This window comes from Myiozetetes cayanensis, unplaced genomic scaffold, assembly GCF_022539395.1.
Source record: "Myiozetetes cayanensis isolate MyiCay16 unplaced genomic scaffold, myiCay2020 scf2-11, whole genome shotgun sequence".
NCBI lineage: Eukaryota > Metazoa > Chordata > Aves > Passeriformes > Tyrannidae > Myiozetetes > Myiozetetes cayanensis.
In genome coordinates this window covers 90,947,699-90,965,415 of record NW_026087411.1, presented here as the reverse complement: position 1 = coordinate 90,965,415, position 17,717 = coordinate 90,947,699, and the positions used below count along the sequence as shown (strand labels likewise).

At 37.2% G+C, this 17,717-nt stretch overlaps 1 protein-coding gene across 1 annotated transcript in view; it reads left to right on the top strand.

Moving 5' to 3' along the window:
• The window catches only part of FAM83B (family with sequence similarity 83 member B), a 42,141-nt gene that overhangs the window by 13,599 nt on the left and 10,825 nt on the right, over positions 1–17,717 (top strand). Inside the window, exon 2 of the mRNA XM_050316129.1 lies at positions 17,238–17,402. Coding sequence (XP_050172086.1) covers positions 17,238–17,402 — 165 coding nt within the window. The remainder of the gene's footprint in view (positions 1–17,237; positions 17,403–17,717) is intronic.

Here is a 17,717-nt window from a genome sequence, read left to right as displayed (position 1 = left end):
GTGTTTCGGAGAATCATTCATCTGCAGTTTTTGCTTCCTTCATTGTTTTTGGGTGCTTTGTGCCTGGGACTTTGAAGTGAATGACCCTTTGCGCTGTATCCAGCGAGAGTTCCTATGCTCTGGGTTCATTCCCCTCAAAATCCCAGTGGCAGGGCTTTAGTTTTGAACTCATTTGTAAGAGACATGATCCCCCCCCAAGATATCAGTTACTGGGATACTTTAATGAATGTTTGTTGGTTTTTTTTTACAAATCGGTCTTCTTTAGTTCTTGATTATATGCTGCTGCTTGTACTGTGTTTACGTGCCCTCTTCATGAGCCCTGTCATTGCTTTCCTTTTCAGATATGATTTTCTAATTGATTTTACTGGAAGTTGTTTTGAAGGAGAGCTGGGTAAACATGAGCCTGTAATCGATGTGTGTATCCTTTAGAAACTCACTTCATGGGACTCTCCATATTGCAGCTATTTCCAGACTGCAAAATCAGCAGAGGTTGATAAAACTGAGAGATCCACAGGTTTTGATGTCAGAAGGGACCATTATGATAATGACATCTGACTCCCTGCACAGCATAAGCCTGACAGTGTTGCTTCTTCAAAGAATAAATCTGACCTTAAATACTTGAGTGCTAGTCTTACAGTTAACAGTTCTGGGTAACTAATTAATAATTGCTCAGGAGATCAGATTTTTTTTCAACAATCACCTTTCTCTAAATGATGGAATTTGCTTGAGGGAACCCATATTGCAAGCTCAGATGAAGCCTGCTTGAGCTTTCTGCTTGTGTATCTCATCGCTCAGCGTGACAGTCAGACAAAAGAGAAGGCAGAGAGAATTTTAAATGCAGGACTGGATGGTGAGGTGAACCTTGGGCTGCTTCGTAGCAACAAGGATTGCTTTCATAGGGACTTTGGGCTTCTCAGCCTCTCTATAAACACAGGTCATTAGCCTCTGAGGATCTGTTCATGTAGCAGGATTCAGTGCAGTGAGGAGATTCAAGAGGAGCAGGGCATCTTCACCTCCTCAGAGCAGCACCTTAGCATGACTAGACTGTGTCCAGTAACAAAGTTAATTAGTAATGGGCTGACTCAGATGCCCTGCATAGGACAGCAGTGTGACACTCGCATACACACCCTGTATATTTTCTGTTTCCCAGATAAAAATAGGTGCAATATGTTATTCCTGCATTAATTAAATGGTTTGCACTTTGCAGATGAGAAGCTTTCTGTGTGCACTAAAGTGTTACTGTAGGTAATTTAAGAGGAATTTAAAAAGCTGCTTATTTTTTCTGATAATTTTTCCAGAGTCTTTTATGACAGAGAAGTAGCAGAAGCAGACTTTAGTAGATTTCTGTTCTTTTAGTTATACCATGAATGATTTGAGAGGCCATAAATAACATTAGTCTAGTAAAAATATATTTCTGTGCTAATATCTTCTAAAACTAGGTAAAATGAGAGTGGTTCACATCCTTTCCTAGTTTCATTTTTCTAGTTTCATGCATTTGTATCCATTCAAAGATCTTTTACATCTTTTATGATATTATTTGTATGCTTTTATTTTTACTGAGTATAAAAGTTTTGCTATTAAATACGTTGGTATAGTTAGGACTCGGAAGACAAATTCCTTGTAGAACACAGACTCGTCATCTATAAACATGAGTATTAGCTCGAACCAATTTGTGAAGACATGTACATAGTTTGGGGTACTCATGTACCGGGGTAGTGAACACAGTTCAAGAGCTTAAATTGGAATCTGCCTTTTCAGGCACTTCCAATGGTTTAAAAGTTTATATTTTGCATCAGCCTTTTGTGTGTTTGTTTCATCCATGAGATTGTTTGTTTGCTTTAGAACATTCAAGCAAAAATATTTCAGTAGTATCCAAATACAAAACAGAGTTGTTTGCTTCCCCATTATCTGCCCATGTTCTGATGTTACTTTTTTCTCACAATGTTCCTCTATGCAGCTTTGAGAAACAAGAAAATACCTTTTTTTGTTGTTCCCTGGAAGTTGTATTTCTGATACAGGTTGCATTTCATCAAATGCTCAGTCACCCACATAAATGTCATGACAGTCTTACCTGTTCCATACTTGACTCTTGTTTCATAGCAAAAATTATTCCTGTGTCAATTAAAATGATATATACTGCATTTTTTATGATTGAAAAGAAACTAGTACTTTTTAATTACCAACTACTGGTCACAGTTGACCAAAAATTATAAAGTCTCTTAAAAATTCCTTCCTGACAGCTATACCTCATATCTCTGGTGAGTGTGCACTGCACCAGCATCTGAAAGCAGATTCAGAATTAAAAGGAAAGACTCTGAAGAACAGGAAAAGATACACACCTTTTTAAGTGAGCAAGAGAAAAGGATAAAAGCTGTCCTGTTGTTACATCGGAAACGAATGTTCTTTTTTCCCACTCATTTGTCAGTACAGTGCTGGTTTGAATCTTCTTATCTAAAGGAAAGAGGCAAATGTAAAAATATGGTTTTTTTCAGTCAGCATGTGTGCACACGTGTGCAATCCTGCACATACACATGTACACCGTGCTACAGAAAGCAAGGATTCTAGGCATGCACACATGCACAGGATGCATAGCAGTCTGGTACAGAGAGCCTTATTGGCATGAATTTGGAGTGGGCAGGTTCCTCAAGATCTTTCCTGAGATCAGAGAGATACTTCGTAAGAACAAATATTTATTTGAAAGGCACTAATTTGCATCAAAAAGCAACACTTTGGAAAGTGTTCTCAGAATAAATGTTTACTTCTCCTTCACAGAGGTGTATTGCAGGTTCTCATAACCATCCTTATTTCAAGCAACTAAAGTTATGTAGTATATTAAGCTGTTAGCACATTTGGCACATTTTTGAAGAGCCAGTTTTCCAACAGAACATGGCTTGATGTAAATCCATGGCTGGTCTGGTCAGTTGTGTTCTGTCTTTTAAACCTTTGGAACCTTTTAGAAGGTTCTGTTTTGATGGCAAAATATGAATTTTCCTCTCTACCCATCACGTTTGTTAGCATATATACCCTTAAATTACAAAGCTGTGCAACGCAGAAATGTTTTGTGGCTGCAGGGGATTCACTGGCACAAATATGCAGCAAATCTCACAAAGGAAGCCACTGAAGAGCTGCAGTAGATGCCCCTGACACTGATTTTCTTCTTCCTCCATTCTTAAATCCAGGTTATCTACTGTGATATTTTGGAGGAAACTCCCTTGCCCTAACAGGAACTTTGTATTTCTTGCTGATGTTCATTCATCATGCTTCCTGATAAGATCTCTGATTATCAATACCCAAATGGAGTTTACGTGTGTGTGGGGACTGGCATGCAATGCACACCAGGAGGAATATTTTGTAGAAAGAGGAGTGCTCTCACATACATGAAGCTGTACAATTGAAGATTTGTGATAACATTTCTCTTCTGTCCATTAATAAAACCCTGTTAACTTGCCACGTTGGTCACTAGCTCAATTAAGTATAAAGGGTTCAGCTACTTGCACACTGCTAACTCATTTATTTGAATAACTGTTCATTTTATTCATTCATAAATGATTGCTTCATTAGGAGTCTTATCCTTGTGAGAATGAATAAAACGAGAGGATCAAAACATGAGCATAGGATGACAGGTGGAGGCTGGTGGAGTCTGGATTGCGGAACTCTTGCACCCTGGCCATGTGTCTGCTCCTCCCTAGATGTGTCCTAGAACTGGCCTAGGACTCTGATTTAAGAAAATACACAGAATAAACTTTTAACCGTTAAAAATAAGCTTTTACATTTAAAGGGAAAGACTGGTAGATGTCAAAGATGGAGTATTACAACTATCTGATCAGACTTCATACTGGAGCTGTATGCCAATCAGTGAAAGCTGATGCTAACTGCATTTACAAAAAAATAAAGTGTCACCAGATATGGCTTGCTGTCTGACAAAGATGATTATTCAAAAATCAGCTCACATTGAGAAAAAATTATCAGTTGAGCAAAAACCTTGCAGAAAGAAATGTTTCTTTAAATTTTTTAAACTAGTTTTTGTGAATTCCCTTTCTTTTCCACTGACTTGCAACTCCCTCAGATACCTCACGGTCTGTAGAAGATTCACCCTTCAACAAGAACTGTCAGGTTTCTCTTAAAAACCTTTTGGAGGGTTTAAAAATTGAAATCATTTTTATAAACAATATTTTTAAATCATAGCATCAGTACTAAAATTATAACTCTTTCAATTAGTAATAATTTAACTTGTAATTCCTTTCTTGTTTTATTTCTTAAAGTGCTGTATTTGGTTCAGGAATGAAATTTTGTTTCGTACCTTGTTTAGTTCCAATTCACTATTTGCTCCACTGGGGATAGAAGAATTGTAACATTGCTTGTCTGCTTCATTTCTGTTTGCTTCACAGGAGGTTTGAGCAGGGTTTTTATAATTACTTCCCTACTATTTCAGAGATCTTGCTCCATATGTTAATGTGCATAAAAATTTGAATTTGTTTTCTTCCTGAAAAGCTGCACATAATTACTTATTAAGTAGATTAATCCTTTCTTATCTTTAGGACATTCTGCCGATGCTTTCAGACTAGTCTGCAATTATTTTTTCATTTTTCATTTAATCTATAATAAATAATATAGTATGCCAGGGTAATGGATTTCACCTGAGGACTTCAACATGATTTGCAGACAGCAATTAATTAATTAGTTTCAAAACCTGTCTTTAGAATAGGTGAAATTGAAATGCAGCCTGCCAGCACACAGTCATTAGCAATATGTTGCACAAGTAGCTGTGGCTGCTCTATGAGCAGGTGGCATAATCTGCTGCTCACGAGTATCAGGGTAGGTTCCTGCTCAATTGGCAGCGTGCTAAAAAAGAAGTAAATAGTTTAAATCATCTGGTTGGGTTGTTTACCTGGCATTCAGATGTAATTATGTGCCATATGGATATATGGAAGCATGTATAGTGTCTGTAATATGTGTTTCAGAATACCGATCTGACATCATTGCTGTTGCTTTTTTTAGCAACTTAAATGTTACTATGGGTGTTTGTCCAGGCATGATATTTTTACTTATAAATGCTAAACTGGAAAAATTTCAAAGGTTATATATCAGGTGAACAGAGAATCTGGCAGACCTAAGCCTTGAGGAAACTTCTCATTTTTCATCCTCTTCTACTGGAGGATTACTGGCTTTCCTTCATGCTGACCCATCACTGACCTGTGACCAGTAATTTTAGACAGTCTGGGTTCTGTATTGTTCTGGTTTACCCTAACCGTATTACTGCTTGAGTTGACCTCCCTAAACAGATTTAAGTACATCTGTAGGGTTTGAAATCAGTGGCAGTGAAGTAAATAGCATCTGTAGCAGGAGCAGAAGCTTTATTGTGAGTATCATAACGGTATGGCCATAAAATGTGCAATAAAAAGTGGAATGTTTTGAAGTTTGTATGAAATTAGTAGGAACCTGTTTTAAGCCCACATTCAGTATCCAATATCAGGGTTTTTTCCAGTCTCAAATTTAAATGAGTTTCAAGTTTTTCCCTTGAAAGAAAGAGGGAGGGACAGGAAGGGAGAAAGAAAGAATTAAGGGAGTGAAGGGGTAGAGGGAAAGGAGAGAGGGAAAAGGGAAGTAAGGGGATGGTAGTGAGAGAAGGAAGAAAAGAAGGTAACAGATATAGGCCTTAATAATCTGTAAATTATAGTGGTTTTCCTTGCACTTTTATGACAGCAATATGAAAATCTTTAATGTCATGGAGCTCTACAAGCTGCTAGAAATACACACAAATAAAATATTTTCACGGGACAACTACTTTAAACATCTGGCCATTAATCAGTCCTTAAGTGTGCATACTTTGTGTCTGTTACTGACTCTTAATCACATGTATGAAGCTGAATACAAAACCTGTAATTTTGAAAAAGAATGAAATAAGCACTGTTTTGAAAGGTGTTTTCCCACTTACCTTTCCCTAAATATATGATTAGCCATTATTTCTGTATTTAGGAGCCCCTGGTGGTCTAGTGGTAAAGGCGCGGCGCTATCACCGCTGAGACCCGGGTTCGATTCCCGGTCAGGGCCACTCCCGGGCAGGTGGGGCTCGTTAGCCCTTAAAGGCAACCCACCTACGTCCTAAGGACCTCACTGCCACCGTCCAAGCTCGCTTGGCCCCGGCAGATGAACCTTAGGATTAAAGGGTGGGCTCAGTTCCGCGCACACTGTGTCTCACCTAAAAAATCCAATGTGCAGGCTGGAAGGTGTAAAGACCTTCCCAGATCTTCGCTCGCGAACACTGGCCATTATTATTTCTGTATTTATTGACTCTTGTGTCAGTTTTCCTTTCAGAAGTCAGGCTGAGCAACCAACTTGGTCATCAAGCTCTTTTTTGAATATCAGGCATAAGTTTTACTTCCCTGACACTCAGAAGTTTAATTAAAAATGACAAACAGCAAAATTATTTTTCTGTCTTAGGTGTAAACTATCCAGGTCTGCTACGTGCAGTTGCAACAAATATTACTCTATTGCAGTAGACTGTAATGTTCCTTCTTAACCTAAAGACAAGGAAATCATGCCATGTCTTTCCAAAGACTAATTGGAGACTCTGTTGTGGACTGCTTTCTTCATTTGGTATTGCCTTCTCTATACCATGAACTAGAGGAGGTTTTTAACCAGAACTGGTTCTAGTTTCAGCTGGGGTTCTGTGGGCACCCATCAGTGTCTTCTGCAAGGACTTCCAATTTTTTATTCCTCTTTTTCTTCTAATTATAGACTTTCACTAGCAGAGTTTTTTAGGACTGTGAAATTACCTTTTGCAAGGGGAAGTTTTTGACTGTCTGTAGAGGACTAACCTTCAACAATTTGTGATATAACTAGGACTTTTTTCTCAGTATTGAGGTGATTAAGTCAGTTATATAATCAGGTCATGCTCATTGGTCTGTAGGCTTCCACTGATTTGAAATCTAGTGGTTTGGGGTTTTTTCCATTGGGCACTGCCTACCAAAATAGATTTGTTTTCTCTTCTTCATGTTAGAAAATATTAGTCTTGTTATGGTTTTGTGTTTACTCGATGCAAGGTCACCATGGTATAAGACTCATGGACTTCACAATGCACAGCTTACAAGTCATCCACAACTGTATGTTTTTATTTTTGCACATACTTAAAATGTTTGATAGGCCTTCCTTTTGGACTGTGGTTAATATACTGCATATAGGCATTCCAAAATCCATCTTTCTGAATCATAAGCCACTGTGAAACACATCAGGTTTGTGTGCTGACTTGGATATACCAAAATTTTCATGTTCTTAGAAACATATAAAATAAGTACTTCCTGCTCTTGAGACATTTAGATTTTGAGATTGTAGCTTTTTTATAAAATACCAATATTAGCTGTTCAGCTTTTCCCATTTCATTTAGTTTCAGAAATGTGTTTATTATTGTCTCAAAGATGACAAACAGTGTGCAGCTCTTGCATAAGCAAACTTAAAAAGAAATTTATTCTCCCCAGTCTAGAAAAGTCAGTCTGAATCATCTATTCTTCCTGTAAATCCACCTTTGACTAAGAGAATCTTTCCTTGTTTCCAAGTGTCTAATTAACAGATGCCAGCAAAGTTATGTACTCGAAGAAATGTTGCGTTTTTATATAGTTTAAAGTCTACAGCCTGTAAGTGTTCATTAACATTATGGGTTTCTATACATTTTCTAGTGTTTTTCAATATGTAAACTCTTCAGGAAGTGGGGTTCAGTGTTGAAAATGTGTTTGTACGGGATTCTTGAGGAAATCGAGTGGAGGAGCAGGAAATCAGACTGACTCAGACCTTCAGTCCATTCCTGATCTGAGAAACCCCACCAAAATGTTCTCTTAAAGGTGGCAAAACCCCAAAATATTCTCAAAAATTGTTGCCTAGATTAACTGAAATCTCAGACATTTACTTTGTCTCTTTGATAGGCAGCCAATTGTTTTAAGATTTCTTGAAGGAAATCACAGAAAGAGCCTACATGACATATCAAAAAGTAAAACTTATTAAGAATTTAGTTCTAATTACTGTTGGAACTTTTAAATAAAATAATTAAGTCTTGTCACGTTTTTGGGCAGTCACTAAATACTGCACACATGAATAAAGGAGTGCTTCTACTTACAAAGAAATTTAAACTAAAAAGGGTAACATTACAATATTGATTCAAGTAGCCTAAACATTCCCTAAATATTAAGGGATCCCGTGAGAACCCACATATTAAAGCTGTTAATACTCTTTTAAATAAATAAATAAATAAATAAATAAATCTGCAAAAACAAGTCTTTGAAATTTATCATTGAGAAAGCTGGAGGCTAGAGAAGTACCTTTTATTTTCATCATGAATTTCCAGCTGAGTATTAGGCTGTTGGAAATCCTGGCATTTCCTTTCTGTTTGCTTTCCTCAGGAACAGCTTGGCAGCTTCTCAAAATAACAACTGAATATGAACATTCTGAAGAGCTAAATACAAATATTAAAATCTTGCTACCCAACCAGCTGCAGCCCACATGGCACTAGGAATACAGCAGTGATATTAATGGCAAGAGAAAAAAAAGGACAGAGTAATATCCCTAATGCATTCCCTCCATCATCTGTGTTGCCTTATGTACTTCTCTGTAGGACCTCTGCCCACTTCTGTTCTCAGTGGCAGAACACAGCTTGCATGTTTAGTACCAAAAGCAGCTTAGTTATCCATGGGAGCATTGCAAGCAGCAAGGAAAGTGTTAAGATTGAGCATTGTGAATGCTTGTTGTTTTAATCATGAATGATAGTTCTTTGCAGATTTAGGTAAATATTTTCTTGTCTATGGTGTGCCAGTTGCTGGGCAGCAGCTGTTTCTTTTCAGATCCTTTTTTTCAAGGATTAGGGTTATTAATGCTTCTTGGAAAGTCCCCATGAAGAATTCCCGGAATATCCCCTTCCATCTTCTCTTTGGCAAGACTTGATGAAACTGAATTCTGCATGTGTGGAAATAAAGCTTCAGAGGAATTATTGCCTTTGCTGCTGGCCGAAGGGAGATGGCTTCTCCTGTAATTTGGTCAGCTCAAGCTGAGTTCTTACTAATCCTTCAGCCAGAATAGCAACTACCAAACCCATAGATAAGATCACATTTATAGAATTAATGTAGCTCACTCCCATATGTTTTGCAAGATAAAATTTCTAGTTGCGTGAATTTGAAGAGGTAACACCGAAGGCATCATTTTAAGGTGGTACACGTATGACTTGGTAGTCCAGCCTGCAACAGCTTTCTACAAGGTAATGCAGAAGGCTACTACTGTTCGTTCACTTTTCAGAGGAAACAGTCTTATCTGCATTTTAGAGAACTTTACTTTTGTGTTGGTTTTAGCCACACTTTTCAAAGAGCTAATCCTGATCTTCTGATCTGCTTTTTAAGACTTGGCAAGCTACACAAAAATTGACAAATTGAGCAAAAGGCAGAATTCTCATGTAGTTTTTTAGAATGCTGTTAATTTTAAAAAATTGATCTTTGCAGTGTATTTCAAAGTAAAATTTTGTCTTTCTTCAGAGCTTCTGTTTTTACTATTGTATTATTTGCTGCCAGAATCAGAACATCTCCCCCCCCACCCCTCCGTTACTGATAGCTACAAAGTTCCCCTACCACACATCTATTGTATTTGTTTCTTGAACAGAACAGATAAAGCTTCACCATGTGGACCACACAGTTAAACATAGTTAAACTATATATATATATATATATAAACCTTATGTGGTTACCTGCATTCATAATTTTCTAAGAATAGATTGTATTGGTTTTCCTTGTAGTATTACAGGAGATTTCTAGGATTTTAGTTTACCTTTTGTTTTCTGGACAGTGAACTTTTTCATATCAATTTTTGTTGGTTTTAAATGTACCTGACGTTCTGTTGCAGAGAAAAGCTGTTGAGATTATTGAAGTCTGCTAATGTTGAAGTTACTTTTTATAACATTTAAACTTAGTTTTCACTTTAAAATCTTACCTTGTGCAGGTGGTATGTGACGTAAAATGAGACTTAGTTATCAGAACAGAAGGTGTACCCAGTCTGAGGGGCTGTTTTTCTATTCTCTGATTTAATGGTGGAAATGTTTTGGAGGAGAATGAGGAAAAGAGGATAGTGAGGGTTAAGAGAGCTGATTCTGAGGTAATGTAGCTGCCTGTAATAGTGCCAGACTTCACTCTGTAGTTAATTAAATTGCTTTTAAAGAATACAATAATGAAAGAACATTTCAAAGTACACTGCATGGTTATTCTCTATTACTCTGTGATTGTAGAGCCAAATTTAATAAATAAGATTGCAGGGAGTCAATTGTGATAGTACAAGTAGTGACAATACAACAAGTAGTGACATTAATTTCTTGACGTTGCATAGGTATATCTCAGTATTTGTTCCTTTACATTTCTGTGGAAATAGTAGGAGAATGGATCATACTCAGATGTTTGATGACTATTTCTATTATTGTATTAAGCTGTATTTACAGAGGAGGGCTCCCCTCAACATACTGCTGTTTGGCACTTAATTGCAAGACTTCTCATCTGTTACATTTGCTATGTGAGACCTCAGGGATTCATCCAGCACAAAGGTGACCCGAGATATTCAGGTGCAACTCACAATGGTTTCAAAGTATGTATTGCACTGGAAGGATGTGTTGTGCAAAAGATTTCAGGGCTGTCTTCAATTTTGAAAATTAATATGAAATTAATGAACTTTCCTCTTATAAGCGCTCTGCATGCCAGAAGGGATAACAGGTGATTTATTAGGATGCTGCTAATATGAATTACAGCAAGCATAAACTGGATCTAGATCTTCAACCATGAAGACCAGCATAATGTAATTAAAAAACACGCAACAACTTGTAGGACGTATTATATGGCTTACTAGTGGGAAGGTTGTCTGCACTGATCACAAAATTTGTCTCTCCTTCTTTTATGGTGCCTGAAACCCACCCAGTCAATTTGCTGCCTGCCTTCTGTTTCTAATAGCAAAGTAGGCAGTACCTTGTCTTCTTTCTGCACTATTGCAAGCACCAGCAATTGCCTGCTCTCTGAGAAAGGCCAGATTCGGAGTGGAGCCTGTGCCACAAGGACGTTCTCCCCAAAGCAGGGATCTGTGAAAAGGGATTTGCCTGGAGTACCAGAGGAAAAGTCAATGAAAATAGAATTAAATTTCTCTCTGAGATGCAATTCTTTGGCCTTGGGGTGAGAAAAGGTGGTGGCATTCAAAGGCATTGCACAGCAATATGAATTTTTGTCATATCATGCCCAAAGGAAGCCTCATGTAGGCTAAGAGAAAACAATACTCTTGCAGTGTAGGGTAGGTCTTAAGCATTATTCCTTACTAGGTTATTGATATTGGTTTCTCTAGTAAAGCCTGGCCTAGGGAAGCAGTTTCATTAGAGGATTCCTGTATTTTTACTGTTTGTAGCAAAGGAGTTGTTAAATAGCATATGCTGCAATGTATATTTTAAAGAATTATAATCAGTACTTGTGAAAGGAGTGGTAACACTGAGATAAAGAAACTGTCTGTAGTTCACAAACTAGACTTACTGAGCCCTAGCAGTAAAGGCCTTTCATTACATCTATGCCTGAATTTCAGTACACACCTATTAAAAGGTTGATTTTGGTGTCCTGAAACTGCTATAAAAATTAAAATCCATTGATTTTTTTTCTTACCAAAAATGGGAGAAATAAAGCAGAAAAATTCCTTTATTTCTCAGATTTATTTGTAGCCTGTTTTCCATAAGCCTCCTAGCATAGTTTATAATTACTACCAAACATTGCAAAATTTGCTTGCTTTGTGACAATGATGGGAGTGAAGATCTCTGAATCATTGACTTGCAGATTTGGTCAGTTGGAAGGGACCTCAGGAGTTACCAGTCCAACCTCCTGTTTAAAGTGTGGCTAGTCGTAGTATCTGACCGGTTTGCTCAGGGCTTTATCCAGTTGAGTCCTGAAGACCACCAAGGATGGGAACTGTACAACTGATCTGGGCAACCTGCTCTACTGCTGGACTGGCTTTGTGGGAATAAGGGGTTTTCCCTATATCCAGTCAGAACTGTTCTTGTTTTGGTTTGACCATTGTCATTTGTCCTGCCACCGCTGTGAAGAACCTGACTTTGCCTCCTCGAGAACTTCCCTAATGTAAAAGCACCAGGAACTGCTGCAAGATTCCCTGAAGCCGCCTTTGTTCCAGACTGAACAAACCCAGCTCCTCCATTTACTCTTCACAGGGCAAGTGCTCCAGCCCTGAACATCTTGGTGGCCCTCCCCTGGACATGCTCAGGAGATGTTTAGTTATAGGTGCAACTGCTGGGATTGGCAACTTCTTTTTAGATAAACTTTTGAATAGAGTTAGTTTGTGAAGGTGAGAACCATTTAAGCAAATGTAATGCAGACAAATGGGCCTAAACTAGCAAAAACTGACCCTGTAACATGACAGATGCAGCAAAACTCAGCATCAGCCTCCATTTACAGTGTCATAATATCCAGTGTGTTGCCATGTTTCCATGTAATCATTCTCCTGATTTGAAAGAATAATCATGATTTTGTAGGATATTTGAGCTATAGCTGTTTGTTTTAACCTTCAAAACAAGTGTGTCTGTGTCTTTCATGGACCTTTTCAGTAGTGTTTTGTGTAGGAGTGGCTCATTTCCCTAACTTAAAGATTATTAAAAACTTTTAAAGACTTAAAAGAATTTTGTATTAAAATGATCTGATATGTGAGGAGTAATGAGTTTTAAAATGGTGTTTTCCTCTCTAAGGTACAAATTAAGTAAATCAGAAAAATATGTTTTAGAATATTTGCATTAAAATTGTCCTATTCAACAAAATTATACTTTCCTACCTATACTGAAATGTTTTTAAAATGCTAAAGTAGTGTGTGAAGCTTTACTTCCCTATTGCAAATCATAGTCTTAAGTGTCAGGATAGTAGTAAGAATAATAGCATAAGGATCTACTTCTGCCTTCATTTAAGTTTAACAAATTGCCAGCTTTATTCGACGTAATTTTATGCTTATTGACTTCAGGAAATTTTCTTCTTCTTTAAGGATGTCATTGAACCCAAATTTTAATCTTAAAAAACATTCATCACTTAAAAAAAAAAAAGGGTTGGCAGATAAGATGAAAATATTAGCAGTGACAAAGATTATTTAAATTTCATTTTGGGAGAAGAAAAGTAACATAAACACTTGTTTTCTGCACTGTCTTCACTTTTAGTTCATCACTGAAATGTGCTCTTCTATCTAATACTGATCCAGGTGGTGGTAGTTCCTTCTTGCTGTGCATAGTTTCAGTGTTGTGTGATATTTTGCATAGCAAGTATCCTCTCCACTAATTGTTTTCTCCTCCCTGGAAGTGTAAAATGCTTAATTATTCCCAAATAAGGGTCATTTTTGATCAAGATGATAATCAGTTTGTCGAGGTTTGGAAAGTTCTCCCAGAATTCTGTTGCTTCCATCAGAAAACTGCTGGACCCAGCCACTGTTACTGGAATGGTTGGATGGCCAATTTATTTGCTACAAAAGCATAAATGGTCGCTTTTGAAAAGACCTCTGCATTTTGGAACAGTTTATAAGGAAGATTACTGTATGACACTGGCGTATTCTGTCCTGGGGAGATTTTCTTGACACAGGATAGTGTTGATATGCCCCAAAACCACAGAATTTGTAGAATGGGCAGTTTGCTGACCTGTTTTATGCAATTTGAATTGTATCAGTTTTTCTGCCTTGCTGGAATTCACTGTTAGGTGGCTGCTTCTTAAAAGTACCAGGGTGAAAATTAGCTCTAAAATAGCAAAAGCAACTGTAAAAACAAAGTAGCAAAATCTTTTCTTCCAAAGTGATGCAGCAAGTAAATAATCCTGCAGCTGTTGTTAGAACTTTAATTAAGTAGGTATCCATTGTAGAATACCTCTTTTGAAGTAACTTCCTAATCTTGGTTTCCTTAATTAATCAGAACTTGGAACTCTGAATATTGTATTGTTTTTCTTTTCCCTAGTGCAGTACTCCCACTGCAAACGTATGGGGAAATGTGCACCCACACCCCCAATTAAAAGGAGAAAAAATATACAAAAAAGAGGAAATTTAATACATTTAAAGGTCAGAATATTCTATTACATTTATGGAATACGCTCCTTCTGAATCAAAATCTATAGTTTATGGTCAAGCAGCTCATTTGGTTTATAGAAATCAATGTAGAGAAATGACCTTATTGATGTAAATTACTTCTTGAATATCATAAGTATCATATGTTTATCATGTGCATTGTTCAAATTTGGCACTGTCCTCCAGCAATTGAGCCTAATTATGTTTGTGTTGAATAGATTAATTCAGTAATTTACTAAGAGTAAGTGGGCAGGCTAATGAGGACATTCAACGAGAGTTGTCTCTGGCTTGCAGGGAATGCACAAATGGATGCCCAGCTGATTGTCAGATCATGACTGTGGCTTTGCATGTATGTACTTAAATTCTGCTAAGGACTTTACAGCCAACACAAGCTTCAGGATTCAAAATATTTCAACTCTGGCAGTAAAATCTACATTTTCTTGCAAGACTACTTGATGCTTTGCAGAATAACTCCAAATTTAATTAGCTAAATGGTCTGACCTGCTTGCTTATGTATTTATTTCTCTCCCTCTCTTTTCATAAAGCTGGATATGGCCATTCTAGTCAGTGCTGGGTTTTAGTTTTTATTACAAATTCTTGTGGGTTTTTTTTCTGCACATTCCAGTTTATCAGTCTTTGCACATCCACAGATGCTGCAAACATATGAGTATCTCAAATATCTGCCACAGGAAAGTGTTAGAATGATTTTTGAAGGCTGTACTGTGGATGTTGAATATTTCATGTATTCGTATCAGTGTATGCTAATGAATCTATTCAGGATTTTTCTCTTACATTTAAGTTGATCCAGAATGTAATGAGCACCCATTTCTTGAAGATCTGAAGGAAAGGAAAGGTTAGGAAGAAATTAGGGAGCTCAGAGGGAGGGCGACACAGGAAATAAGACAGAGACTATCTGAGAACAGACTTTATTTTTTGTTCTTTTTACCTATCGCACTGATCTGTGTTGGCAGTGTTCCTCTTAAACACAAGTGAAACAAGACAGGTGAATAAATAGGGTTGCCATGTTCAGTTAACATTGTGTGTCTCAGAAACAAGACCAAGCAGAAAGTGCAGTCTGAAAGTGATGGGCTCCTTAGAGTTAAGATAAACTTTTGTGCTTTCAAGTGTTTAGGTAAAGAAATATATTCTGTACTGTTAAAAAACACATTTAGGTTTTATTTTCAAAATGTTGGTAAAGCAAATGAGGTAGAACATGGACATATTACGTAAGATTTTTGAAAAAATTGAATTGTTTCATGCTATTCATTTCCTCTGTGACTGATGAGTTTGTAAAGAGTCTGTTTATTGCCAGGTGACATGTTAGGATAGGGCCAAGTTCTTTCCTTTTTACTGCTTCAGGAGCTGTCTTTGTACCTTTTCTAATGACATCGTTATTTTCCTTTTTTAAAATGTAATTCAGATCTCAATATTTCTAGTGTTTTAAATACATGTTTGGCATAAGTGAAACTTTAATTTCTGTTTTGAATTCTGTTCAGTTTTGAATCTAGATAGGATTCAAAAAGGTGATTCATACAACATAACTTTTACCAGGGTGTGTGCAACAGCATTTACCAAATTTTGTGAATGAGGTAAATGTTTCGGTTCCAGAATAAAATGAGTGATTACAGCATTAAAGTTGAGGTACAGGTGGCTTAAAGGTTAATGAAAATGGTAAAACCTGCTTTGATACCTGGTTTGAATTTGCACCTAAGACATCTCACTGGAACTTTGCATGAAGACTCTAGCAGATAAAAATGCTATGTTTAAAAGCTACCAGACACCTGTTCTTCCTCTGTTATTTCCTTTAACGTTTCAACACTAGTTCTTTCTGAATTGCTAATCATATGTCAACAGTACAATATTTGCACATGTATCTCCAAAATACCATTAGAGGGACACTGCTTTTCCTAGTCAGACATACTTTATCCCTGTGGATTGAAGGGCAGCAGTAGCTGGCGTTCAGCACTCTGATCTTCTTGAACCAAGCTCTTGACCAGCTGAAGAAGTTTCCTCCCAGTAAGAGTGCTGAATCAGTTCCAACCCTGAAGTCCTCAACTTGTCCACCTCTTCAGTGTCTGCTTACTGGATACTTCAGGCTCTTGAGCCATTAGCTTTAGGGAAAATTATGAAAGATTAAGAACCCCTTAACACAAAAACTTTATCTGATTTTTTTTTTTATCCACACTGCAGTTACATTTTGATGGTTTAGGTTTTTTCCACTGTACTTGTATTGCTGTTTTTCCATTCCTTTTTCTTCCACTCTGTTTCCTTTTCCTCATATAACCAATTGCTACACACACCCACATCATGATTTAACCCCAACCAGCAGCTAAGGTCTTCACACCCACTTGCTCAGTCACTCCCTCAGTGGGATGGAGGAGAGAACTGGAAAGAAGTAAAACCTTGTGTGTGGAGATAAGAACAGTTTAATGACTGAACCAAAGTAAAATATAATAATAATATGAGGATACTATTGATAATTATAACAATAATTGTAATTTAAAGGAGAGAGAGAGAGAAATAAAACCCAAGAAAACCAGTGATGCACATTACAACTACTCACCACTCACTGACCAGTGCCCAACCAGTCCCTGAGCAGCGATCATCCCCTCACAACCAACTCCCCTCCCATTTATATGCTGACCATGACACTCTGTGGCATGGAATATCCCTTTGTCCAGGTCAGGTCAGCTGTCCTGACTGTGTGCCCTCCTGGCTTCTTGTGCACCTGCTCACTGGCAGAGCACGGGAAACTGAGAAGTCCTTCACATGGGTAAGCACTACTTAACAACAACCAAAGCATCAGTTTGTTATTAACATTATTCTCATACTAAATCCAAAATGCAACACTGTACCACCTGTACCAAAACAAAATTAACTCAGTTCCAACCAAAACCAGGACAATCCACAACACAGTGTTTTGCCAGACTTCAGTACTTATGACAAATGTCACACAAGCAATCACTTGACTTCTCAAAAAAAAAGATCCAGTGGTTTTGAAAAACATTCCGTGTTAAGTGGTACCATATGGAAAATAGAACTTTTTAATGTGTAAAAAATAGTAGTGTGTTAGCTTCTCAGTGCAAGCTTCAGTGAAGAGTTCTATATATGTGTTTATACAGTACAATAATTTGTGTATTTTCCATTTTATTCAGGTCATTGCCATTGTTATGGATATGTTTACAGATGTGGATATTTTTAGAGAAATCGTGGAGGCATCTGCTAGAGGGATCGCAGTGTATCTTCTGCTTGATGAGTCAAACTTCAGTCACTTTCTGAAGATGACAGAGAAACAAGGCTGTCAAGTTCAGAGACTCAGGGTAAGGCTTCCTCTCTTCCTGTACATGAACATTCACTTTATTCCTCCACAGCCAACTGAAAAGTGACTATTTTGAAAAAGTGATTATCAGATACTGATTTTTCAATTTAACAATCAGGTATAAATAGGTAAGCCCTCAGCAGAACTTTCTCTACTGATATTTTTACTTTAGAAAGCATCTTTTTCATATTATTTATAAAATAATTTTCCATTACTGTTTATTTAGAAGTACTGCATGTTTGAAAAACTAAGCCCTTTTTTCTGTCTCTTAAAGTTGCCTGAAAATAAAGTAATAAAACATATAAATTATTAAATT